At 41.1% G+C, this 25272-nt stretch overlaps 1 protein-coding gene across 2 annotated transcripts; it reads left to right on the top strand.

Annotated features, from left to right (window-relative positions):
- Positions 1 to 3711: 3711 nt before the first annotated feature.
- Positions 3712 to 24658, top strand: PPM1K (protein phosphatase, Mg2+/Mn2+ dependent 1K). 2 transcript variants are annotated; one of them, XM_040967296.1, is made up of 7 exons: positions 3712 to 3850; positions 9440 to 9955; positions 11033 to 11133; positions 18500 to 18665; positions 18816 to 18960; positions 19902 to 20036; positions 21157 to 24658. In XM_040967296.1, the coding sequence occupies exons 2-7, from the start codon at positions 9516 to 9518 to the stop codon at positions 21286 to 21288; spliced, it is 1119 nt and encodes a 372-aa protein (XP_040823230.1). In that variant the 5' UTR covers positions 3712 to 3850; positions 9440 to 9515; the 3' UTR covers positions 21289 to 24658. The 2 variants fall into 2 exon arrangements, with proteins under 2 accessions (XP_040823230.1, XP_040823231.1); XM_040967297.1 differs by lacking the exon at positions 3712 to 3850 and adding an exon at positions 4857 to 4873.
- Positions 24659 to 25272: the final 614 nt, after the last annotated feature.

Here is a 25272-nt window from a genome sequence, read left to right as displayed (position 1 = left end):
TAAGGGAGTGGCCTTATCTGGAACACAATTGGCTGAAACAGCAGAACAAAATGAGACTTGGAGGGTCTTGCAAGGGAACATTAGATACAGCAACTCAGAAATGACTCTGCCACTTCCACTCAAAATTTATTGACCAGAGCTGCTCATAGGCACCCTGTCACCTTCTGGCACAACCCACAAAGATCCTGGCACTGCCTTGGTGGGAGACAGAAGGAAATAATTGGTCAAGTGCTAGCAATGCCTATCATATCACCTTTTTTGATTTTGAGCTTTTGTGATTTAAATTAAAAAGACAATTTTGTTCCTAACCTTGCAGCTATTGTTCAGGCATGGTGTGTGTCCCCCAAAGGGTCATGTGCATAAAGCTTGGCCCTTAGTATGGTAGCCTGGAGGTGACACAAACCTTCAAGGAAGTGGGGCCTAGTGGAAAGCCCTTAGGTCAAGAACTGCAGAGCCCAGCATCTCTCTGGATTTCTGTTTCAAGAGGAGATCTGTTCCTCCCATATGTACTTCTGCCTTGATATGGCACAGCCCATAATGCCTTCACTGTAGTTGAGCCAAGGCCATTGCTATAACCTTGAACTTCCAAAACTGTGACCTAAATAGGCCTCTGGATAAAGTTAGCAGGCTTCAGATGCTTCATTATGGTATCAAAATCAGACTGATAAACTTAAAAAAATATACTGCCTGCACAGTGGCTCTAATGAGAAAGTGATGTTTAGTAAAATAAAATACTTGAGTAAGATCAGATTGACTAATAAATAAAAGTAGAAATGAATAGATTATCTAAATGTACATATCACTAGCACTGGATAAAATTTATTTAGTTTACATTTGTGAAAGTAAATTACTAGGGGATACAAAATAATAATATTCTAGAATAAAAATATTGCCATAAATATAATTGAATTTCTATGGACAAGATTTAGCAATCCTGGCTTTTGGCAATTATTTTGGTGCCACAGAGAAGGGACAGCTGGGCTAGTAATTCAGGACAGAACAGCCTGAAGAGTAGACAAATATATCCTAGAGTCCCAGGCCCATGTTTTAGGCATGAGGCCAAGATTAGCAAATGATACTTACCTGGAAAATTGTGGATTCTGAGTATAAAAAAATTCCCAATTTAAAGCAATAAATAAACTGTTCACTAATGAACACTAATAAAATTATCAGTTCATTGTTGCACAACCATATACATAGGTGGAATTCCAGTGGCTCATTCACCTACATCCCTCACAGAACTACTCCAGACTCATAGATCTTTACTTTTGATATGTCCCCACATTCAAATATGTCCCCTATTCAAAGCCCTGTGACATACTTTGGGCATAATTTCCCAATAGTTGTTAGTTTTCTATAAAACATTAGCTAAAAGTAGAATGTATACAATGAAGGCATGTAGTGCTGAATTCACTTGATTCTTTTGGGACATGAAGCAGTGACTGCTGAGTCAGCTCTTGTGAATTTTTTTTTGGAGTATATTTGGTTGTGCTTCTGAGATTCAAAAGCCAGAGCATCTAATTCAAAAGAAGTAAACTGCTGTCTTAGTTGTGATAGGATATTGAATGGTTTGATTTTAAAATGTAATTTCAAAGACTGTATTACTATCAAATATATTCTTCAGGACAGCCTAACTGCTTTTGCTTCCCACATGATTGTGGGCTACTGTCTATTAAAATAAAGTGATACAGCAAAGTCACTATGTCCTCCAATGTTGGGCATGCGGTTTATAAGTGCTTAAAAATGAGGTCAAAGCTCCAAGGAGAATTTAAAACACTTTCTATTTCCAAGCTCAAAAATTTCCCACGTTAGCAATTCCTTGTTGCCAAAAAATGTTCACATTTCTGAGAATAAAGTCCTTTCCTATTTGCTTCAAACTGTAGTCTAAATAGTTATTTCAATATATGTTACTTATTGATGAGGACATAAAAATACTTATAACTCAGCTACTAAAATGCTCCATCAAAAGAAAAAGCCATTGGCCAAAGACAGGTACTATGTTCATCATAGCACTGTCTATAATAGCTCCAACTGGAAACCACTTTAATCTCCACCATAATTAATTTAATTTCCACTTTAATTTCCATAGTATTTTCATATATACATATATATTATATAATATGTTCATGGTGTGGAATTAATCAGCCTACAACTGCACATGGAAAAATCTCAAAATAATGCTGAACTAAAGAAGTCAAATATAGAAGACTGAATACTTTATGATTTTATATCAAATAGCAAGTCAGGTACAACTAATCTACATTGTGAAAGTCAACATAGAATCTGCCCTTGGGATGAGCCAATGACAGGAAGAAGGCCTTCTGATGGGGTTCTCAGGTGTTAGAAACATTGACTTCTGATTTGGTGCTGGATAAAGCTGTATTCAGACTGCGAAGATTGGACAGTATTTACCAGGATATATATATATATATATATATATATATATATATATATGCTTTTTCTGCATGTGTACCATAAACAAAAAGCTAAACAGAAACCCAAGAAGTCCATGAAAATTAAATGCCAATCCAACACAGTAATCCTGAAGGTCATTCCCTGAATTTGTGTGTTGAATGTGAGAATCACCTCCCAGGCAGCTAATTAAGTGCTCTGTTTTCACTAATATGTCAAAATAAACTAACCTTTTAGTTTCAAAATCTCTCATCTCTGCTTTGCCCTACTCCCACGGATAGCTGTACACTTTAAGCCGTGTCATTTCTCACCTTCAGTCTCCTCAGCCATCCTGTCCTACCCAGCCTCCCTGCAGCCGGTTCCCTCTGTTCTCCACACATTAACTTAAGGGATTCGAGGTCCATCGGAGAGCCTTCCACGCCCTCGCTGCCGCCCCTCTGCTGCCTCACCGAGCCGGGGCCACACTGACCTCCTATCTGTCTTCCCCAAGGACGAGTCGTCCCACCTCGCGACCATCTCTCCGCCGCCCCTGCCGCCCCCAACAACCCCACCAGTTCCGCGGCTCCACTGACGACCCGCCCCCTCTGAGAAGCAGCCTACACGCCTTCTTACAAAGCTGCCCCATAAGCTACCCTACCCCAAGTCAACCCCTCCATCCTCTCCATCCACGCCGCCTTGTCTGTCACTTCTTGACCCGGTTCGATTTTGTTTGTTTTTTTCCCACACGTGCCACCTTTTTGTCCTCCTCACTAGACCGCGGACTCCGAGGAGACGGCTAAGCGACTCGGAGCCCCCTCGGGTGCTGGTTCAGCTGCCGCGAATATTACCCTGCGAATTTTCTCAAAGAAGCGAAAGCAAAATCCTATGCCTTTCCAGCTGCGTAACCATTGAAGAATTGGCATTCAGGGCTCGGTGTCCTAGCGGGCACAACCACGGCTCCCGGGCCCCCCAAGAGGCACGTCTCGTTCCTCCACCCGCGGGCCCCTCACCCACCGCCCGGGTGCGCCTCTGCTCCGGGCCGAGCGCCCACCGCGGGGGGGCGGGACACCGCCGCGAGCCGCTATTGGCTGGAGCGGACGTCACTCCGCCGCGCGCGCCCGCACGTAGGCGGAGTCCGAGCACGGCGGCGGGAGGCTCGCTCTCAGCGGGGTTTGTGATTGGCTGCGCTCCAGGCCAGGCTCTCCTCTTCGCCGAGCGCGATTGGCCGTAGATGCCCGTCCGTCAGCGGGCAAAGACTTTCCCCTTCCCTGGCTTGGCCCACAGCTGGCGAATATTTTTCGAGAATTTCTATGAGACGAAGCAGTGGCGCTTTCGGCTGCTCGCTCTGGAGATCGGAAGACAACGGAGAGGGCAGTGACACTAGCCCACTACGGCAGCCCTGACGCCCTGCCCTGTCTTTGCTAATTAAAGCGCTTCAGGTGACATAGCCAAACGCGAGGTGAGAACCTGGCGGGTGCAATTCATTTATTTCTACCCACCGTTCGCATAGATAATTATATTTATTGGCGGCCCCGGGCGTGGAGAGTCAATGGAGGACGGCTTCCCTGCGGGGAAAGAGGGGAAGAAGATGGAGCTGAGGATGGTGGAGGAGGTTTCCCGTTTCCCAGCCGCCGAGCCCCTATGGTCGGTATCTGGGCGCTCCGGGCGCGGTTTGCTTCTCTTTCGAGGTCAAGAGCAGTTTCTCAGGGCGGGGCACACCCTGGCAAGTGCCGCTGGCAGCCGGCAGCCGGCAAACGTTTCCTTTTCCTGACCACACTCGGCCTTGAACTTGGCCGCGAGCGAGGGGGCCAGGTGAGGAGGGCCTCCGGGCCTCTGTCCGAGCCTGGCCCCGGGGGATGCCTGCTGAGGGGGTTCGCAGCCACGGGCGAGGGAGACGTGGCGACCCCGAGGCTGTGCGTCCTGCTGGCGGTCCCACGGGGATCCAGTCCAGAATCTCGAACCTCTGGAGCCGGGGCGGGCATGGTTGGAGGAGGAAGTCGGTGCAGAGAGGAAGATGCCGAGCGGTGCTTGGTTTTGATGACAAGACTTGGGGTTGTAGCTTTTGCTAAGGCGCTGTTGCCGTCCTGAGGCCTTGCAGCTGGTGATGCCCCTCTCCCCCCTTTTTAAGTTGTAAATTACAGCATTCTTAGGAGGCTGCAGGTGGAACTGAAAGGGCATTCGGGGATTGCCAAGAGGTCTTTGTGGCCACGCTAGGCTTGGGGAACTTCGGGCCGGAAATGTGCAGCGGGGTCTCTAAGGTGCTCCACATCCTTCGCCCACGAGTGTGCAGAAAAGAGGCAGGTTTTCGGGTGGCCTCAGGCTAAAGCGTGAAAGGATGCCTCGGCCTTGGAAAACCTGCGGAGGATTTTTGGTGGCTGCTGTGGCCAAAGAACCAGGCGCTGGGGTGCCTTTTGCTGGCTGTGGAATTTGGACACGGATGGCCATTGTGATAAGAAAATGCTTGTGCTCTTGTCCTAGAGCTGTGGGTTTTCGCCCCTGTTGCTGTCTCGCAGCCAGACAGTTGCTTTCTCTTGACCGCGGCCAGAATATACACACAGAGGCACTAGCCTTGCCTGGAATCTTGGAGGAGAGCCGGGCAGGTGGTGATGCAGATCGGAGTGAATGTAGGGGACAGTTCTTCTGAAACGAGCCTGAAATTACAGGCTTGAAACACGATCTGTGGCTTGGGTCCACATGAACTCGGATGTTTCCAAAGAGAGCTGTGGAATTAGGATGGGTTTTGTGGTTCTGTGTACTTTTCACCCTATTTGCAATTGGAAACATGAACGCCTGGCGCTTCTTAGGGGAGGCTTAGTGGCCTTTGTGCCTATCACTAGCCCTTCAGTCGCCTGATACATCATCTTTCCCTTCCTCCTAGCATTCTGAGGAGGTTGCTTTTTAAGAGATGTTAAGAGAGACATTGGTTAAAGAATACTAACAATTACCTTGGGTGATTTTTCTATTGTGGAAGTCACTGATAAAGAACCACTCTGTAATAATGGATGGGTGTGAATGGTTTTTGAAATTTCTTTTCTAGAAGGATACCATCTACGCAGGTTTTAGTAGCGCCAATCCTTGGAATTCTTGCTTCGTTTTGTCACGTTCTTGGGGTGATAGAAATGAGCTGTCCTTTTGACCTGCTTCTGGCATTCAAGAATAGTTAAAACAGATTCTAATCCCTGTACATCCTCCTGCCTGAGAGACATGCTCATGTTTCCAGAAATACATTTGGACAGCTCTAGATGTTTTAACCATCAAGGGAGTATAAAGCAGGAACAAGATGAAAACGTAAAACTGGCCTAGCAAACTTGGGAGCTCTAGATAGATTTTTTCTTCCCTGTTTCCTCTTTTAAATCAGGAGCAGAATTCAAACGTTTGCCACAAACTAAGTGCTTTTTTGTTTTCTTCTTCCTACTCTGGAGATGAGGTCCGTTGCTGGGGCTCTCATCTAAAATCTCTGTGCAAGCCCTCACAGTCTCACAGTGAACGTCCAGCTAACTTCTCTGCTGATATCCCTGTCTGTCCAAACTGTGTCCCCTAGTCACAGTTCTGGGTCAGAGTGTCAACGAATGGAGGAGGAAGGAGGAAGACAGGAAAGGTGTGGTTACATTAGTCAGTATGGACGGGTGAAAAGAGAAACTAGTTTCTTTTCCCAAAGATTTATATATTTATTTATTTGGAGGGCAGAGCAATGTGCGTACACACACAGAGAAAGAGAGAGAGAGAATGCCTGTATTCACTGGTTCATTCCCTGAATGGTCACAGTAGCTGAGGTTGGGCCAGGCTGTAATCAGGAACACCATTTGGGTGGTGCATTTGGGTGACAAGGTCCCAAGTGCTTGGGTTATCCTCTGCTTTCACAGATGCACAAGTGGGAGTTCATTGGAAGTGGAACAGCCGGGAATTGCCTTGTGCCCACTTTGCATGACTCAACTTGCTGAACTACCACATTGGCCCCAGAGAAAGTATTATGAGATTATTTATCAACAGTATCTAGAATGCATAGGTATTTTTGTGCATGCATGTACATGGATGTGTATATCCATGATTCCTGTAAACTCATGTGGACAAATTATGACACCAAAATTTAAAAAAATGTATTATATGTATTTTTTTTTGAGAGGCAGAGGAAAAGAGAGACGAAGATTTTCCCTGTATTGGTTTGTTCTCCACATGCCTAAAATTCCATCTGAGTATCTCAGGTGGTTTGCAGAGACCCAAATACTTGGCCATCATTGCTACCTCCCAGGATGTACATGAGCAGGAAGCTGGAATGCTAAGAGGAACAAGGACTTATATCAAAAGTGCTATAGATAGAAATGTTGAATTTAAAAAAAGTCTTAGCTGTGCACCAAACACACATATCCACATTTTAATTTTGATTAGGAACTAGAAAGATCTGATGGACAGTTTTTAGGTTGAAGCTTGTTCATATACTATTCGCTTTTGTTGTGTATCTCTCAGTATATTTCAGATTGATTACGTCATCAGTGGTGAATCTCTGGACAAAACTTTCTGAATGTTTAGGGTTAATTCCAAGTTGTTCCATAACTTGGAAACATAGATACATAGATTCTCTTTTAATGTTTTTTTCTTGAACACAGAGTAGATCTGTATATATCCGTTATACTGAACATGGAAAAGGAGATGAAACCACTTTTTTTTTTGTGGTTGTTGTTTTGCTTCCTCCCTCTTCAGGCTCCCTGCCTAACACCCCAATCCTGCCCCATCTTCCTCCAAACTGCTTCTTAAACAAAGTCTCCTTTGTGCCTAAGTGACTGACCTTGTCATGTGGTATTGATAAACTACCAGTGTATCTGGCTCACCCTTCATCTCTGCCAGTCCTATTCCTTAGAGTCGATGTTTGTCTCTATTCTATTGCTGACTTTATGAGATGACTATAAATTGCAGGATCGAAGCCAAGCCGATGATGCATTCCAGGCAATGCAAGTCTAAAGAAAATGCTCAACTTGCATTTTCTCTCATTCTTAAAAAATGTTTCCAGCAGATAACTTATCTCCACTGAGAATACATTTTATTTTATTGCTTTCAAAATGATCAAGGAGGAGAGAAAGAAAAAAGGGGGGACAATGTATTCTAGAAGAGATATAGAGCATTTGTAATTTGTATTTGTAATTCTAAAACTCTTATTTAAAGAAGGTACACAACTGCAGATTGGCCCAAGCCTGGCTATGGCATGCACTTTTTGGGCCAAAACCAAGATAATAGTGTTTTACTGTAATCTCTGGTACATTCCTTAAATATGATTATGCTTTATAACAAACACTTACTTAAAAGCTTTGGTTCTTTCTTTATGGTATAAAACTGCTTTGTAGTTGTCTCCATCAAGAATTAGTACCTCTCTGGTAGCTTTTATGGCACAGCCGGTGAAGCTGCCACTTGGGACACCCAAATGCTCTATCTGTAGGAAACGAACAAATGTCTCTTTTTTGGTCATTCAGTGTGTTACTTCTCTAACTCCTTCACTTCTTCACACGTGTTACTTGTCTCCTTCACTCCAATATTGTCATATGAAGAAGTTAATATCAGTATTTTATGCATGATGATACCCAAACAGCCATGACAAGATGGCTTACATAATTCATTGTTTTGGTGGCCATCTTTTTTCTAACCTCTGTGATGCCAGTTTGTTATTGCTTAAATATCTAAGGATGTTCTTTGGAACCTCTTTTCTCTTTAATGTTTTCTCCCACTGAAAGCAGTTATGACCTTCCTATACCTGTCTAGACTTATTTCCAAAAATTCACTTACAAGCAACTGTTTGAAATCTGTAACGCATTTTTGCACAGATGCGCTCAAGCTGGACTGTGTATATGTGTGTTTGTACCTCTTCAGGAAATAACCCTCTTATTTTTAAGTTTCTTTATGATTTTGAAAAACCCAAACCTAATATTGAAAATAATACATCACCTGCATTTCCTCTACCAGCATTATCAAATCTTAATGTTATGCCATTTTGTCAGGTTGCTTCTTAATTCATAAATGATGAAACAAAGTGCGATAGAGATCACTTTCTGCTTAGAAGCTAATTTGTATGGAATTGCTAGAAAGATAGCTCAGAAATTGTCCCTAATAACACCCTGTAATGGCAAGAGAGGCCTTAGGATTGAGTTTAGGAGTAGAGAGCAAAAACAGACGTGCCAGGTAATAGTTTTAAAGAAATGTAGTTTCTGGTGTGGCTGTGCTGCTGGGATCTGGGAAGAGGGATTGCAGGTACAGTGAATTGCATAGTTCACTTATTCATACATCAAGGCTGCTTGCTTGTCCCAAACGCAGTGAAACCTATTTCCACCCATCCTCTCCATGAGTTTCTTCCATAAGGGGCAGCATCAGAACCAGCTTATCCTTGTGCCTATGGGGAGGTTAGGGTTGGGGGCAGGGGGTGTTTGCACAAACCATTTTACGTTAGCCATGGGCATAGAGTAGGAAGTATGTTGAGAAATCGTCAAACAAAACTCTGATTCTAGATTGTGCCTTTGTGAAAACTTGGCGGCCAGTCTTTTGGTACAAACCATTGTAAATAATCTATGAACCAGTTACTTTTTCTTTTCTTTCTAGCACTCATAAAGGACTTTGTTGCTATTTGTTTTTGTCGCTACCTTTTTTCAGCTCAGTGAAGTTAATGAAAGGAAGAATGTTTATTTCTTCTGTACTGCATATTCTGAAAGTGGGGCCTGCAGATCAGCAGTTTCTAACACCGGAATCTCAGGCCTGAAACAGCATTTGCATTTTCAAAAGCTCATCTAGTGATGGCAGGTTGAAGTTTGACAAACAGGTTCTATCTGAAGTGCTCTGTGCAGGGTTTTCATTATATTTAAATACTGTGAGTGAGGAAGATAAAAGCAACCATTTTTCATCTACGATTAAGAGAAGTAAGTTGGTGGGGACCTACCCAAATATAACTGATAGGTGTTTCCTGGCAGACCTTGTTGACTCTTGTTTTTCAGTGATATCAGATAATGTGTCTTATGTTTGCAGTTGCTAACTGAGACCCTTCTTCTATCTCTACCTCCCACCTTCTGCCCAGGTATCATTTTCCTGAAGCCGTCCCATCATTGATCCACAGACCATTGCATCCTCACTGGGTCCTTTGCAGCCGAGTTATGTCAACAGCTGCCTTAATCACTTTGGTTCGCAGTGGCGGGAACCAAGTGAGAAGGAGAGCACTGCTGACCTCCCGCCTGCTTCAGGACGAGCGCCGCCTAACGGCCACCTGTCACAGCTCCACTTCACAGCCCCGGTGTTCTCGGTTCGACCCAGATGGCAGTGGGCGGCCGGCCACCTGGGACAGTTTTGGGATCTGGGACAACCGCATCGACGAACCAATTCTCCTGCCCCCCAGCATTAAGTATGGCAAGCCGATTCCCAAAATCAGCTTGGACAATGTGGGTTGTGCCTCACATATTGGCAAACGGAAAGAGAATGAAGATCGATTGGACTTTGCCCAGCTGACGGAGGAGGTCCTCTACTTTGCGGTGTATGATGGACATGGCGGACCTGCAGCTGCTGATTTCTGCCACACCCACATGGAGAAATGTATTCTGTAGGTACCGTGACTGTCACTCTTGGCTGTGCTGTGCAATAGGCTTCACGTTTAAACTTTGACCTTTTGGCTGAGACTTCCTCTTAACACAGCCACAATAGTGGTTTCCTACTGCATTTCATGAAGAAGCAGTAATTTCAGCATGCTACTCATAACTGATGAGCTTTACTACCTTAAAATGTGTGCCTGGGGCGGGTGGTGGAGCCCAGTGGGTTAAGCCCCATTGTGGCTACTCTGCTTCAGATCCAGCTTCCTACTTATGAGCCTGGGAAGGCAGCAGGATGACAACCTCCTGGGCCCCTGTGACCTACATGAAATGGAATTCTGGGCTCCTAGCTTTGGCCTGGCCCAACCTTGCCAATTACAGGGACTGAACCACCAGAAGTACACACTCTCTCTTCCTGTGTGCTTTTTAAGTAGGTGAAATTAGACATATACATACACACACTGAGATGTCTTTAAAATACATAGCTTAACTCCTCTGGTGAAGGTGGTATCTGGTGTCTAGCATTTCAAGTGAATGGATCTGAATTCCAGGAGTCTCCAAAATGTTTACAGAAAATGCCTGTTATGACAATGTGCATAGATTTCCAGCATTTTTTTTTTGCACTGAAATAAACTTATCTTTTACTTCCATTTATCCATGAGTGTGCTGAAATGCTCTGGTTATGAACTTAACCCACAAGAAGCAGTTATTCCTATTCATGACAAGCTCATAATAAGTGCTTCACAACTGCTCCTGGCTCGTTTAAGTTCCTGGACAAGCTCTGGGTCCAGGACTTTGCTGAAAGTAACTTTGGATGGTTGGTGGGAATGAGGAAATGCATTCAATGCTGACACTTTAAATCATTTGTTTTCCCCAATTAGTATTGTTGAGGTTCACACAATTGTTGGAGTTCAAAAATGGAGGGACATGTGACAGAACAGAATTTTGACCATGTGTAATTTTTCATCTTCCTGTATACTGGAAGGCACTGGGGTCCAATGAGGGAAAAATGGTGGTAGACACAGCGACTGTGACCAGAGAAACCTGTTGTAAAATGATTGTTTTGGGGCTCTCTTTTCCTCCCCACAAAGGGATTTGCTTCCTAAGGAGAAGAACTTGGAAACTGTGTTGACCTTGGCTTTTCTAGAAATAGATAAAGCCTTTGCCAGTCATGCCCACCTGTCTGCTGATGGTATGTAAAACAATCACATTCCTCCAGGTTTCGGGGAGTGGGGGAGGCCACAGAGGAGTTCACTGAAGCCCTTTGGGGGTGGGAATTGTAATGTGTACTTATTTGTCAGGAAGCTTATGTAGAAATTATCTTATGTAAACATTGGAAATGCTGTGTGGACTCCAAACTAATGTCAGTACTGCACTATGAGTTTTACGGAAAGAGAGGCAAGCATACAGCTCAGTTCTTGAATTTTAATCTTATAAAGATTTTAAAATGTTTTCATGTGTCTAATTACTGATTTTATGCACAAGAAGTCACTCTAGGAGGATCAGGGCTGTGTCTTTGGATGCATCTCTCGAGCAGATGCCGTAATACTCTGCAGGATGATCATATCTAGCTGGGACGGTAATTGTAAAGGCAAGAAGAAAAGTGCTGCAAGATCTTGAATAAGCACGAGTGTGTATAATTAGAAAGAAGCTATTTTGTCCCCACTTCTTAAAAAAGTCCTATCTTAAGAGCGTTTCTGTGGTGACTAGTGATATTTTGGTTAATCACAAGACGTGCCAGTTGAACTTTAAAATGTATGCACTGTATCCTCTTAGATTTGGAATGCAAAATGTTTCTGCTTTTGACTAAACTCACCAAGACCATTTGAGGTAATATGGTAGCTAATATTTTCTACTTAGCTTGCCCTCATATCTTTGCCCTCAAAGTTAACTTTGAAAACTTCTGCATTGAATGTATGCACCTGGGCCTGAAATTGATTTGAAAATGAACCAGGATTCATCTTATCTTTATTGAGCTTATCATTAAAAAATGAAATACGTTTTCACAGTTTGGCATTGGACTGTGCAAGAAAAGAAATTCTCCCCATTTCACAGATAAGAAATATAAGCTCAAGGAGAGTCAAAAGTCAGTTTAGACCTCAGGCTGGCATTTTCCTGATACCCAGTGTGGTTTCTGTCATGTGGTGGTTTAATGATGAGGAGAAGGGAGGATAATTATATTTACTAAATTTTTAAATGAAACTATTTTAAAGGTCTTAATTTCATTTTTCCATGATTTCTTTTTTGAGAGACAGCAGTGAGAACTGTCACACTGCCCCAGTGCCCACAGCAGTCCCATCTGAACTAGGGCTAAAGTGGGATGCTGGGAACTGAATTCAGGTTTCCAGTGTGGATAGCAGGAGCCCAATTATTTGAGCCATCACAGTTGCCTTCTAGGATCTGCACTGAAGGACACTGCAATGCAAGAACGCAAGTTTGCAGCTTATGCCAGCCAGATAATAAATACAGAATCACCCGCCAGGGACTTTTACATTACATTTCATAAGATCAATATATCCTGCCAGCACCCTAGTCTCTGAATTTCCTTGCCTCCAGGGAGCAAGACTTACCAAGGTTTAAATGCCCAGGAAAAGCTGGTCCAGTCCCCACCCACTCCTCCTTTTTCTTGGAATTCCCCCACCCCTAGAAGCACCCCCAAGATCCCTACAAAAAGCATAGCTTACTGGAGGTCTGCTTCTCTGCCAGGCAAACTGCCACCTCTTTGGATTTTTCTCCAATAAATTCAATTTGACTGTGAGTCCACTCTGGTTTCTTGTCTGTTTCTGTACCTCTTTCCTTACTTTGGGAGTCCCTGCTTTCTGTGCCACTTTGCTAACATGCAGTATCAGGAAGCTGCAGTCAGGGGCTGGGAATGCATTCCCAGGACTCTGTTCTAGGCTGTGGCATCTTAATGTCTAGGCCGAGCGTCTGCCTCTGTTTACTGTTTGAGAAGTTTGCCTGCTCTTTTTTTCTCCGAAAACATTATACTCCACTCTCCCTTTGTCCAGGGATTCATTCTCTAGTTTGGAGGTGAGTTAAGCCCAAGTTTCTTTTCTTCATTCTGTTGGATTACTCCCCACCCCTTCTTCTCTGGTCCCTCACCTTTAAGAAGATAGAAGTTAAACAAAAATGAATTGCATGCACAAGATTTAGCTTTTGTTTTTAATGAGTAAAAACCAGGAAAGAGCAAACCAAAAAGCTTCTGATAATTTATTTTTTGTGAATTTGAATTCTGATGTGTTCTTGTCTCCTCCCTAACCACATTAGCTATGAGTGGTGCTGTAGCTCCCACCTGTTTGCTGTGGTGCAGGTGCTATGCCCCAGCTGTTCTGTAAACAGCTGAAGCTGAGTGCAGAGCTTTTCAGAAGAGAATGTTCAGAAATATCAGGATGTGGCCAGCAGTCAAACATTAACCCTTCATGGGTTCAGCCAAAAGATACTTAAAACAATTGGTGGAAAACTTGGTGTAGGATATGAGAGGGAATTTTGAACTACAGGATTTATTTAACTTCCGTATCTTAAAACTTTCTAAATGTGGCTTTGTCACATAAATAATCAAGCAGTTGTGTAAATAACATAAAAATGTCATTTCTAATCATGAAATTAAAGCATTTTTTCCTCTGTTATATGTTTACAGGTAATGACCCCACAACTTTTATAAGATACTTTACATTTTATTTCTCATTTAATGACCATTGTGTAAAAGTATAGTGAAGCAAGACAGACTATTTAGTATGTTAGCAAAAACCTATTATTATAATAGTGTCATTAGATAGTATTTTGTATTTGTTTTAATAAGTCACTTAGTCTGCATTTTTAAGTTAATTGTTCTGAGAATATTTAAAAATTTATTAAGTTATCAAAGTTTTCAATGATGCCAAAAAATTGCCTTTATCTACCTGGGGTCTATTTTGTGAAATATATTTTAAAAATTATTGAAGATAGAATGTTGTATGCTGTTTAACTCTTCAACTGTGGATTTCCAAAATTGTACATTTCAGAATTATTTTAAAAAGTGTTTTTAAATGTAAAGATTTTAGTAAGAACTGAAGCAGTATCAGTATTATAAGTGACAGTAGAACCAGTGCTAGCTAATATAAGTGTGTGGCTCCAACATTAGCCTCTCCACTCCTTTTTACCTTTTCATTTGGCATTACTTCCTTTTCTCCTCTTGAACCCTTCTGTGAGATCAGGCTCTATGGCTTTTTTGTTTTTGAATTTCCAGACTTGAGCACTCTGTATAACATCTGGAAGCTTCTCAGTCACTCATTATTTGGACTGACATCATCTCTACAACCTGTTCTTTCTCACTGGTTATTATTATTATTCTGCAGCTCGCATAACCAGGTTGATAATAAAGTGTGTTCTAATGAGCTGTCACTCATGGGCAAATTTGAAAAATAAGAAGCAGAAATCTGAATGGGGATGCTTACACCATAGCAGAGTCTCTGATGCTGAAATTTTAGGCATAAGTGGTTAGGATGCCCCCTCATCATTTCATGTTAGCTTTCTTTAAAAAAAGAAAAAAAGTGATAATAAAGCATCTCTTTTAGACTTCAGTGCCACAGCTGTCACCTGTAACTACACAGTTTCAAGCTGTCTTATTAGCATTTAATATGTTTACTGTTCCAGTTTTAACTGGGGGTGAAGAGAACAAAACCAGAATACCATTGATCACGAAACAGCTAGAATAAAACGCCTTCGCCCTTAAGAAATTGCTAGCTGCTTTTATGGATCTGTTGTCAATGCATGTTGAAGTTGCCTTTTTTCCCCCCAGATAGTTAATGTTAGCAACCTCTTTGAGTTGTTCATATTCAATGTGTACCAGCAATGTGTAATTTTCCGATTAAAGAAACTTGTCAGTGAATTCGAGTGATACCTCTTCAGGTCTATGGTTTGTAGTTAGTTTAATAGATCAGGTGGTAAGAGATTTAGATTATAATCCTATATATCCTGTAAACTCTTCAAAGTATTTCTAGATTGCTTAAGCTTTGAAAGCAGCAAAGCTGCCCAGGGGACAAACGGATCAAAAAGAGAAGACTCGTTGCTCTGACGTTCAGAGTGGAGGCATTGATGGACAGCATTGTGAGTCTCATGGGAAACTCTCACATTCTTTCCCTTATGTGACTTCTTTATGGAAAAAATTACAGCACAAAATAACCCCTGGGGGTCTCAGTGCAGCCTCTTTAAGTTCCCCTTTCATACTGGCTGGGAGTAGCAGCCAGAAGCACCCTGGGGACAGCTTGGAGGAGACAGTCTTATTGTGCTGTTACTGCTTCAGCTCCTTACTCTGATGTTGGCATTGATGAGTCACCTGAGTTGGATACCCGTTTTGAATAAGCATTGAAACTGGATTGACTGATGCGTATCATTTACACAGTCGAATAATTACCGGGGGAGGAGGGGTTGTAACACTGAACAGAACTGCTTGTACTGTTTATGTTGGCATTCAGTTTTGATCAATTTTCTTTAATTGTGTCGACCTGCAACACTGGGGAAAAGAGAGAGCTGCAGAAAAATACCTGTTGTGTGAATTCCATAAAATGACAAGCACACCTGAGAGTGTAGGAGCAATGGGTTTAAAGTAATCATTCTACACTAAAAAAAAAAAAATGCCTCCTTGATCCTGAATTCCTGTGTACAGCACCATAAACATTCCTGTGTTACTCCTTGCATCTGCTCTTGAGGTGCTTTGATTGTTTACTATTCTATATTTAAGTTCTAATAATTTGGTGGTATGTTGTAGTTAGTATCCTTCCCCAACTGGGTAGTGCTTTCCAGATACAAATTACTCAGCGCTACAACCAATGAATTGACCTACTCTGATAATGCAGCAAAGTTACAGTGCATGTTTTTTGCAATGAAGTTCCAGTATTGATTGGTTGTGTTTAAGTGTACATGAGAGGATGAGAACATGGGGGTCTGTGTGGGAGTGTGACAATGTATCTGTGTCACCACTGGTGTATTTTGGTCCACATGCATTTGCATCTCATTTCTTTTCCTCCCTTGAACACCACACAGAGTGGGTAAGCAGTGTTACTCTGCATTGATAAAATAAATTCAACTACAAAATACCATCAACTTGAGCACATGGAGTTTTGAGATGGTCAATTTGGCATCTCCTGGAATATTTATGTAAATTTGCTAGTGACATCTTCACCGAAGTAAAAAGCCTTCCCCTTATTTTGCAGCTCTCTCTGTGTCCTCCCCTGTGTTGCAGGTTTGTAATGTTTGAGCACAATTCCTGGGTGAATTTCCTATTTGCCTCTGTACGTGTTATTTGTGGCAGAGAACTGTGCCTGGTCAGCAGCTCTAGACCTGGAGCCCGTGGACACTTATGCTGGGCTTCAGTGGAAAGAGAGATCTGCTTAATTTTGTCCCAGGTGAAGGAGTCCAGCGGTTCCTAGCCTGGACTACTGGAAGGCTGCCACATCCTCTTTGTCCCATTAGTTGAACTGACTTGCAGTAGAAATTGTCCAGTGAGTGTTAAGAACTTATTGAAAGATGTCTTAGTTTTATACTTTTGTTGTTAGGACAAACAGTGAAAACTTTTACTTCCATGTTAAATGTTAAATGAAATTAAATGCTGATTTAATATTTAAACTCTTAGATGCTTAGCAAAGCAGAATCAATCATTAGTTTTAAAACCTTCCCCATAAATCCTGGGATTTTGGAACTGTCACATTGGGGTTGGTAAGGACTGAAACTCTCCTGAAATGGCAGAGCCATGAATTACAAGCCTGAACAATGCAACTTTCATTTATGGAATTTTACCTCTTTGTGTGTGTGGTGGATTAAAATCCACTTTAAAAAAAGCTGTTGCTAACAGTGAAAGGAAGGGGCAAGGATTTGAAATTCCCTTGGTGGAAAGCCCCCCCAGAAAAACGCCTGTATTCTCTTGTCTGGCTCTCTGAAGCGTTTGAAAAGATTATGGTAGGTTAAACTGCAAAGCCTCCTTTGCTGCAATGTTTTCTTTGTTGTTATGTCATCCGGATACTGGAAAGATCTGATAATCACTGATGTTTGGCTAAAACATTTATGTGATCCAATCACAAACTTATAATCTATTTTACCATGGTAGAGATTACTACTTTGGTAAAACAGTTCCAAAATCAAGAGATAAGTGGGAGGGTAGTGCAGTATAAATGATAATTCTCAATCGTGTAAATTCAGCATGACTATAAAAGATTAAATAGAATTTATACATGCTTTATTTTATTTTTCTGATTAAAGCAGGCATTTTAATATACTGATTGGCAAATCTATTTGTATATAAATTATCTTCCAAAATACATCATTGATGAAGTTTTTGAAATTTTCTTAAAAAAAAGAAAACAAATTATGAAAAATTGAGTTTAATCAATCAAATCAATAGCATTTCAGTTTCTCTACATCAACTTTTAAAGCCAAAATCATCTTTGGATAATTGCCTACATATTTCATTTAGATATTCGAAAGAATTAACAATGTACTGACATCATACCTGCTTTAAAAAGGTCATCTTTTGTAATTTCTTCCACTTTGCCTTTAGCCCATACATTCACTGTAGTCCTAACTTTCAGCAAGGCTCAATGCACCTTAAAAGTTTCTAAAATGGGGTAAAGAACTTAAACCGTCAGAGTGAGTCAAAGACAAGTGCAAAAAACTGTAGTCTGACTTTGGTTGAAGAAAGAGTGAAAGCTTGATCCCAGCAACCTTGAATTCTCTTTGTTATTAGAGGTAACTAATTTTCTTGGAATGCTCTGGGGCCAGGCTGAACTACAGGAAGTGACATTGGCAGTGGCTATCTTACACTTGGAGACAAACTGTTTGTATTAGATCCTACTGGAACTAGGGGAGGTAAAACTAGAGTGAATTTCATTCTACAACCCATATATTTTCTGCCAATATGACAATGGCTGTAACTTTGTTTCATGTTGTGGGTGGACAAACAGAAAAGAATATGAGCTTTTTGGATATAATAGGGCTTTTTGATGAGCATTTGAAGATTTAAAAAAACAACTTTTTTTTTAAACACTACAACTTCTAGCATGTGAGGAACAAATGGTATGCCCATGGCATATCTCTCTTAGCTTTTTAACTGCTAATGCTGTCATAGGACAGGAATCTGAAATGAAAGAGAAACCTTTCCAGACCCATAGATCATACAAAGGTTAGCTTGCTTGGATGGGTTCAGTAGATCATAGCCATCCTCTCATCGTAACCGATCTCATTAAATTAAATCTTTTACATGCAGAATTGTCATTCAATTGTAAGCTTAAGTCAGGTCTACTTTCTATGAATAAAGACCATTTGGAAGCAGGGATGCATTGCTGACCAATTAGAGTAAAAGCCTTTTCTGTTTGCATGGAGCCTTGTTTCTGAATCAGATACTTATTTCTCTGCATGCTGGTAGTTACTTAGTTCATTTGCATTTTATTTGCATAGCTGTACTTCATTAAATTAAAATGGTACATCTCAGCACTAGTTGATCATGCTTGCATTTTGTTTTGTAATAAAAGTTCTATATCCAGTCCTTGGACTATCACTAACTTTATTCTTTTTCATAATATTTGTAGCAAGCCTTCTGACCTCTGGGACTACTGCCACAGTAGCCCTATTGCGAGATGGTATCGAACTGGTTGTAGCCAGTGTTGGGGACAGCCGGGCTATTTTGTGTAGAAAAGGAAAACCCATGAAGCTGACCATTGATCATACTCCAGAAAGAAAAGATGAAAAAGAAAGGTACCACTACCCATGTTTGCTCATTACGTGGGGATGATGTTTCTAGTTCAAGAGGTGGACATTTGCATCTCTAAATTAATGTCTTGATTAAGTGACAGTGATATGACTTCCTGCAAATCACATCTCTAGTCTTTGTTTCTCCTTGTCCAGGATCAAGAAATGTGGTGGTTTTGTAGCTTGGAATAGCTTGGGACAACCTCATGTAAATGGCAGACTGGCCATGACCCGAAGCATTGGAGACTTAGATCTCAAAGCCAGTGGTGTAACAGCGGAACCAGAAACAAAGAGGATCAAGGTAAGGATGGAGTTGCAAGCACTTGTTGAACAGGCAAAGGATGGATACAGGATTGTCTCCATCTGCAGACGCTCTTACCAGCTTAACTGCAGCCAAAATGATTTTTCCAGAGTACTAATTTATGGGAGGATATGCACTTTACAGATAAAGTACAACTTGCCTGGCCTAAGAAAATAGTCTTCAGCTGTTGTTTCTTCTTGTGTGGAATTCTGACAGAATGGTTCTGCTACCCTTTGCCACTTGCATCCCATTGTTATTGTCATTCAACCTGGAAACTGACCTTGACTTCCTCTTCCTCCAGCTAAATCACAGCCTTCCTCTGTTTCCATGGTATCTTTGCATGTTGCAAAAGGGTACTCCATTATCCTAAACAGCTCCCCAACACATTCTCAATCCAAGAGCTAGCATGTCCTTGTTTAAACCTCCCAGAAAGAAAGCTACAGATCCGGAGATGGCACAGCACAGGCTTCCAAGGATTGCAGCCACAGTCTGTCCATTAATGGCAGAAAGGGTTTCATATCTTACAGATATCCCACTTCCAATCATTTTATTGTATAAATACCTATGTGTGGGTCATGGTATGATGGGCTCTGTTCAAAACAGGTACTGTAGCCCCCCACTAGGCAAACCTAAAGTATAAGAGATCAACTTGCCTCTTCCAACCAGGCATTCTCTAATACAGAGGTCAAACCAGGCAGTCCTGCTAGGGAGATGACATCTAACCACCTCCCAGCATTCGGCTATCTGGCTACCTTCACTGTGGCACTACTAAACAGGTTTATTTTTGATGTTTGCTGCTGTTATTACTTTGCTGTCCTTACCAGCTGACCTTCCATTTTCCCCATTTACCTACAGCAAATCAGATAAAACTTCGTGAATGACCCAGATTATCCTAAGGTAGAGCCTGTTTTCTAATCGTATGCATTTGGCCTTGACTGCAGCTCCACCATGCTGATGACAGCTTTCTTGTCCTCACCACGGATGGCATCAACTTTATGGTGAACAGCCAAGAGATCTGTGACTTTGTCAATCAGTGCCATGATCCCAACGAAGCTGCCCATGCAGTGATTGAACAGGTGATGTGACAGAGCCTCTGCTAGCAAAGGGCAAGAAGGGGTAGGCACAGGAAGGACAACCTCAGCTGCATGGTCCCCGTGCAGCCAGGAGTGGCCACCATGAGCTCAAGGTTTCTTTGTTTTAGCTTAAGTGTGACACAGTGAATAATATGATTCCATATGTCCTAAATCATGTAAGATTTCCACAAATAAAATTGATGTGAAGGAAATGTGCCAGACACTCTCCTATCATAGAGATTAATTTATGTCATGACAAAATCTTAAAGAGACGGGAGCTGTTGTCCTTTGTCACTGATGAGGAAAACTGAGATACAGAAGCCCATGGCAGAACTGGGCTTCAAATTTAGTCAGGTTCTTAAGTCCCAGCACTTAGCCAGTAAACTGGTTGGAGCCAAGTCAATACCCATTTTAAGGAAAATATTAGTATAGGCAACTTCTGATTATTAACATTAGGAGTGTGTGTTTGGTGTGGCACTCAAGATGCTAAGTCCATGGTGCTCCCTGTCCCAGTGCCAGGGTTTGATGCCTATCTCTGGCTCCTGACTCCAGCTTCCTGCCACTGCAGACCCTGAGAGGCAGCAGGTGATGCTCAATTCATTGAGTTCCTGCCACCCACGTGGGAGACCTGGATTGAGTTCCCAGTTCCCAGCTTCCGCCTTGGCCCAGTGCTGGTCATTGCAGGCATTTGGGTAGTAAACTAGCAGATGGGAATTCTTCTCTTCCTCTCTCTCTCTCTCTCAATGTTCTGCCTCTCAAATAATAATAATAATAATAATAATAATTAATGGGTGTGTGTAAAAGACTGTTATGCTAATTACTTTACTCATATCTTCTTCTGGAGCTGTATGTCATTGTATCTTAGTCCACAGAAGTCCCTGTTGCCATAGTGGCTACAGTGCAATGGAGTTAATAGTGGTTTTTGAGGCCACTGGTTATTCCAAGTGCAGATCCATAAACCTTGTGGGCATTGATCCAGCTGGAGAGAATCCCCAGGTGCTGTGACATAGTTGGACTGTAACTGCAGGAACGCCACTATGGCTTTCCGGAGGAACTGCTGATGCTTTCTCTTCACAGTCTCTGATTTCCAATGTTTTTCTCTCCTCCCTGCCAAACCTTGCAGGCAATCCAGTATGGCACCGAGGATAACAGTACTGCTGTCGTAGTGCCTTTCGGGGCCTGGGGGAAGTACAAGAACTCAGAAGTCAACTTCTCCTTCAGCAGAAGCTTTGCCTCCAGTGGCCGCTGGGCCTGAATGCTGGCCAGGACCCCGAGTTTCTGAGCCACACTTTTCACTGAGCATGTCAACAGCCCGATCAAGTCACAAATGTCATCTGTACTAGTGACCCGACCCACTAGATGAGTACACAGCATAAATGTAATGACTATTTGCATGGTGATCTTTTTCATGAATAATCATATTTATGTTCAGCTGTACATACCTAGTCTACATATATGTATAATTAAGCTGGCAAAGTTTCTAAGCAAGCAAATGAAAAGTGGTCTCAATACTCATGGTGAGTGTTGGGTTCCTAATTATTAAGACTCTTAGGCAGCTATTGGTTTCTTTTCAATATTTTTGCTCTTTAGTTATTTGAACAGGTTCTTCAAATTCTTCAGCACTAATCAGTTTGAATTTTGATACTATTCAATATATTATCTGTAGGCGTTTACTTTTCATAACTTTGCCAATGGGTAAATGTGAAAACTGAGTTCTCTACTACCATATTTTGTATTCTAGACCACTTTCAGTAAATCTAATTGTGCAGGAGAAATGAATTCAGACAATATGATATTGCTAAATTATATGCATATTTATAAACAGCATACTTGTATATTTCAGCTGTGCCACCTGTGTCTTCCCTCTCATTCAGCCCTGTTTTCTGTACTTGTAGATGTTACATAGATGGGACTCTACCTTTCTATCAGAAAAGAAGGCACCAGCTAAGGGTCTTATGGCCCAAACAATACAGAATTAAATACTAAGGTATCAGGTATTTTGTACAGCTTCCAATTGTCTCTACATTTTGTGTTTTATATATATAGTATGTATGTATCACCCTTTTATAGAGTAAGTAAGTTGGCTAATTTGTTAGTAAAAATAATACCACATTGATTTGCAGTACTATAGACAGAGCTTGAGGTTTAGGTCTCATCTTTGTTCATTTCTAAGACTTGCAAGGAATGATACATCTAAAACAAACATGAAAACATTCTGTATTTCAGCTTGTGAATAGTTTAGATGTGTGAAATTGTAATTTCTACTTGCATATAGATTTGCTATTAAAATGTGAATCTGTACATGTATGATTGGAATGGTTATCTATGGCTTATTTCTATAGACTGTAAATTTGTCCCATATGTGGATGTGTGTACATATGTATATTTTGGAGTAATATAAAATTAAAGGGAACAATCTTGTGTAGCTCCTTCACCATTTAACCAGCTTTAAATTATTGTGTATTTAACCCTATAGACTCTTGATAAACTGAAGTGGTTCTTGTATAGTGGAGAGCCAATGGTTAGCAGCCAATGAGGAAGTAGATGTAAAATGATTGTAGAAGGTATTTCATGGCAGGTAATTTATCTGGAAAATGTAGGAATAGGGCCAGGATGTTGATGTGGTTATTTGCATGCAAAATAATGCATGAAGAAAATACTGAGTCCTCATGGAATTTTGTGGTAGAACAAAAGGAAAAGAAAACTAAAGGACAACATTAACAGATAGAGGGTATACTTTCAGCTCTTCCAGGGCTGACTTTTCCTTTCCTTAAGCTTTATTCAAAGGTTTATTGGAAGAAAGAGAACCCAATATAAATGCTCACATCTTCTTGCCTTTGTGAGAACAGGAGAAAATAAATCTTCAGCTTTCCTGCCATGTTAGAAGGGAAATGTTTGAAAAATACTAAATAAATCTTCCAAATTTTTTTTCAAGAAAGTGAAAGGAGAAAAAACAATAGGGGCATGAAGATGTTCATGGTCTGCAAGAAGAATTCAGGTACAGCTGGGAGTCCTTCTTGCTTTTTGCAAGGCAGGTCTTAGGACTTTGGAGGGTTTCCAATTTAACAGGCAATGGAAAATGCTATTGCCCAAACAGGACATTCTAAAGGCACAGGTTTTGTTTTTGCTTGGATTCTTTACATTACACCTCCCCACCATACACACATTAAAAACTAGTCACAAGTGTCATCACATTCAAAGGCCTGAGGGCCATGGGTGACTGAGACAATGGCCAGCTTTGACAGAAGGGAGTTTGAAGGTTGATGGCCTGCGGTGGATCTGACTGCACCTGGAGTAGTGAGTTGAGCTGGACTGAGCAGAAAGCAAGCTGTGCTTACAGCTCTGCAAGCCATCTTGTTAAAGAGTCCAATTTAAGATGTAGGTGATTATAGTCCATAGAGGTAAGCATGTGTGTCTTAGGCTTTCAAGGCTCTTTCTGGAAATCATGTAAATCATAATAAAAAGAAAGGACTGTTCTACATATAGCTTTTTGTAACTGTGAATACTGTGAATTTGCTATGTAGATGTGAGCACGGTATACATTATATTAATGTAATAAAAACATTGATTGTATTTCTGTTTGCTTTCCATGTATACATATTGTATAAATCATCTTTCAGGATGTGTTGCCAACATTTTTCGAAATACTCTTAAGCTTGCTGTCATATTTTACAAGTGTAAATTAAGTAGCTTGTACATATAAAAGTAAATGGAGTTCTGCTCTCATCAACTATTTATCTGTTGGGTATCTTTGTTTCTTAAGTGGTTCAAGGTCATGCATTTTTCTATGAAAGAATTTATTTTGGAGAGATCAGTTTTTAATCTTTCTATCTTATGATGTGAGTCTTCCTAATGTTCCTATTAGTTTTTAAAAATTACTTCAAAGAGCTATCTCCATGTAATCTAAATTACAGAAATTATTTTTTAGGTCAAACTTAATTTGGAAAAGGGATTTAGGCAGAAAATGTGTATGCCTATACTAATTATTTATTACCAGACAGGACATTTGTCTCCTTTCTAAGAATGGGCATAGATTTAACTTCATGATGATATGATAGTAAGGAAATCTTTCAGACAGGGGAAGTGAAGGCCTAAGTTATATACAGTTAAATGCAAGCATGTGTTTATACTTTCTGTACTGAGGTGGTAGTTGGATTATGTTTTATGTGTTCCTTAGGTTCCCTTATACAGATTATCTAAGTGGAAATCAAAAGTCACATCTTTACAAATGAACAAACACAACTTCAGTGCCCTACCTGTTGCCTTTGGCATCCAGATGGAGACCAGTTGACTCTCTGGCAGCTCCCTTGGCTATTAGATGGTCCATTTATGGTCATGCTGAGTGTTCACGGATGGGATATCATGGAGCTTTCCATTTCCAAGAATGACTCATCTGCCTTGGATTCCAGCATGGAATTTAGCAGCTCAGTGCATCCCAGTTTTCTTCCTGAAGTGCTTTTGTGTGTATTTGTGTATTCCTTGGGTGTCCTGTGCCTTCTATTGTGAGCTGATGTAATTGCTTTTGTGATCATCGTTTTGTATGAATGTATTAGAGTAATTGTGAACAAACTAAGATCATATTTCTCAGTGTTCAAAATACCCTTCTACTAAAATGCATAATAAAATACAGAGTACAACTGTGTTTATTTGGCATCCAAACTGTCCAGCATTTATTATTGATGTGATCCTTGTGAACAATACAAAAGAATGAGATCAAAGAATGATAAATAGTTGAGCATTTCTTCCAGTAGCCAAATTCTGCCCATTTACAAAATGAATGTGAAGAACCTTTGGGGTAAAAAAGAAGAAGAGATATATTCTTACCAATTAAAATATTTTTGCTTCCTCTAAAGCAAATCTCATATTTTCTTCTTCTGAAATATCTACTGGCACATCAAAGGAAAACAGGTCATGATGATCTCTACATTGATTTGCCTGTGGTTTCAGAAATTTTGCAGTATATTTCACTGATACATCTGCAATAGTAAAAATTAGAAACAGGTGTTTGGCAGTGATACTGTAGAACTCCCATTATGTGTCTTTTATGCGAGCAATTTTTCACATCTTGCTGGTTGAGTAAGATGGTTCCTATTCCATAGGCACTGGGACCCCTTGTAAGAGTGTATCCCTGCAGCAGAGTCCTGCTCTGGGTTATTCAGACGCCTTTTCTAGCACCTTCCATGAATTTTTCAATAAGGCACAATCAGGAATGTTTATTAAGTGAGTAGCTTAATGCATT

This window comes from Ochotona curzoniae, unplaced genomic scaffold, assembly GCF_017591425.1.
Source record: "Ochotona curzoniae isolate NIBS_2020 unplaced genomic scaffold, NIBS_Ocur_1.0 scaffold_4506, whole genome shotgun sequence".
Lineage (NCBI taxonomy): Eukaryota > Metazoa > Chordata > Mammalia > Lagomorpha > Ochotonidae > Ochotona > Ochotona curzoniae.
Note: the sequence above shows the minus strand (reverse complement) of the source record. Positions and strands in the feature narration are given on the sequence as shown.

Coding starts and splice junctions, on each gene's coding strand:
- PPM1K (XM_040967296.1), top strand. CDS start 9,516: ATGTCAACAGCTGCCTTAATCACTTTGGTTCGCAGTGGCGGGAACCAA. Junction 18,666..18,815: donor AGAAAAGATGAAAAAGAAAG/GTACCACTACCC, acceptor CTCCTTGTCCAG/GATCAAGAAATGTGGTGGTT. Junction 20,037..21,156: donor CCCATGCAGTGATTGAACAG/GTGATGTGACAG, acceptor CAAACCTTGCAG/GCAATCCAGTATGGCACCGA.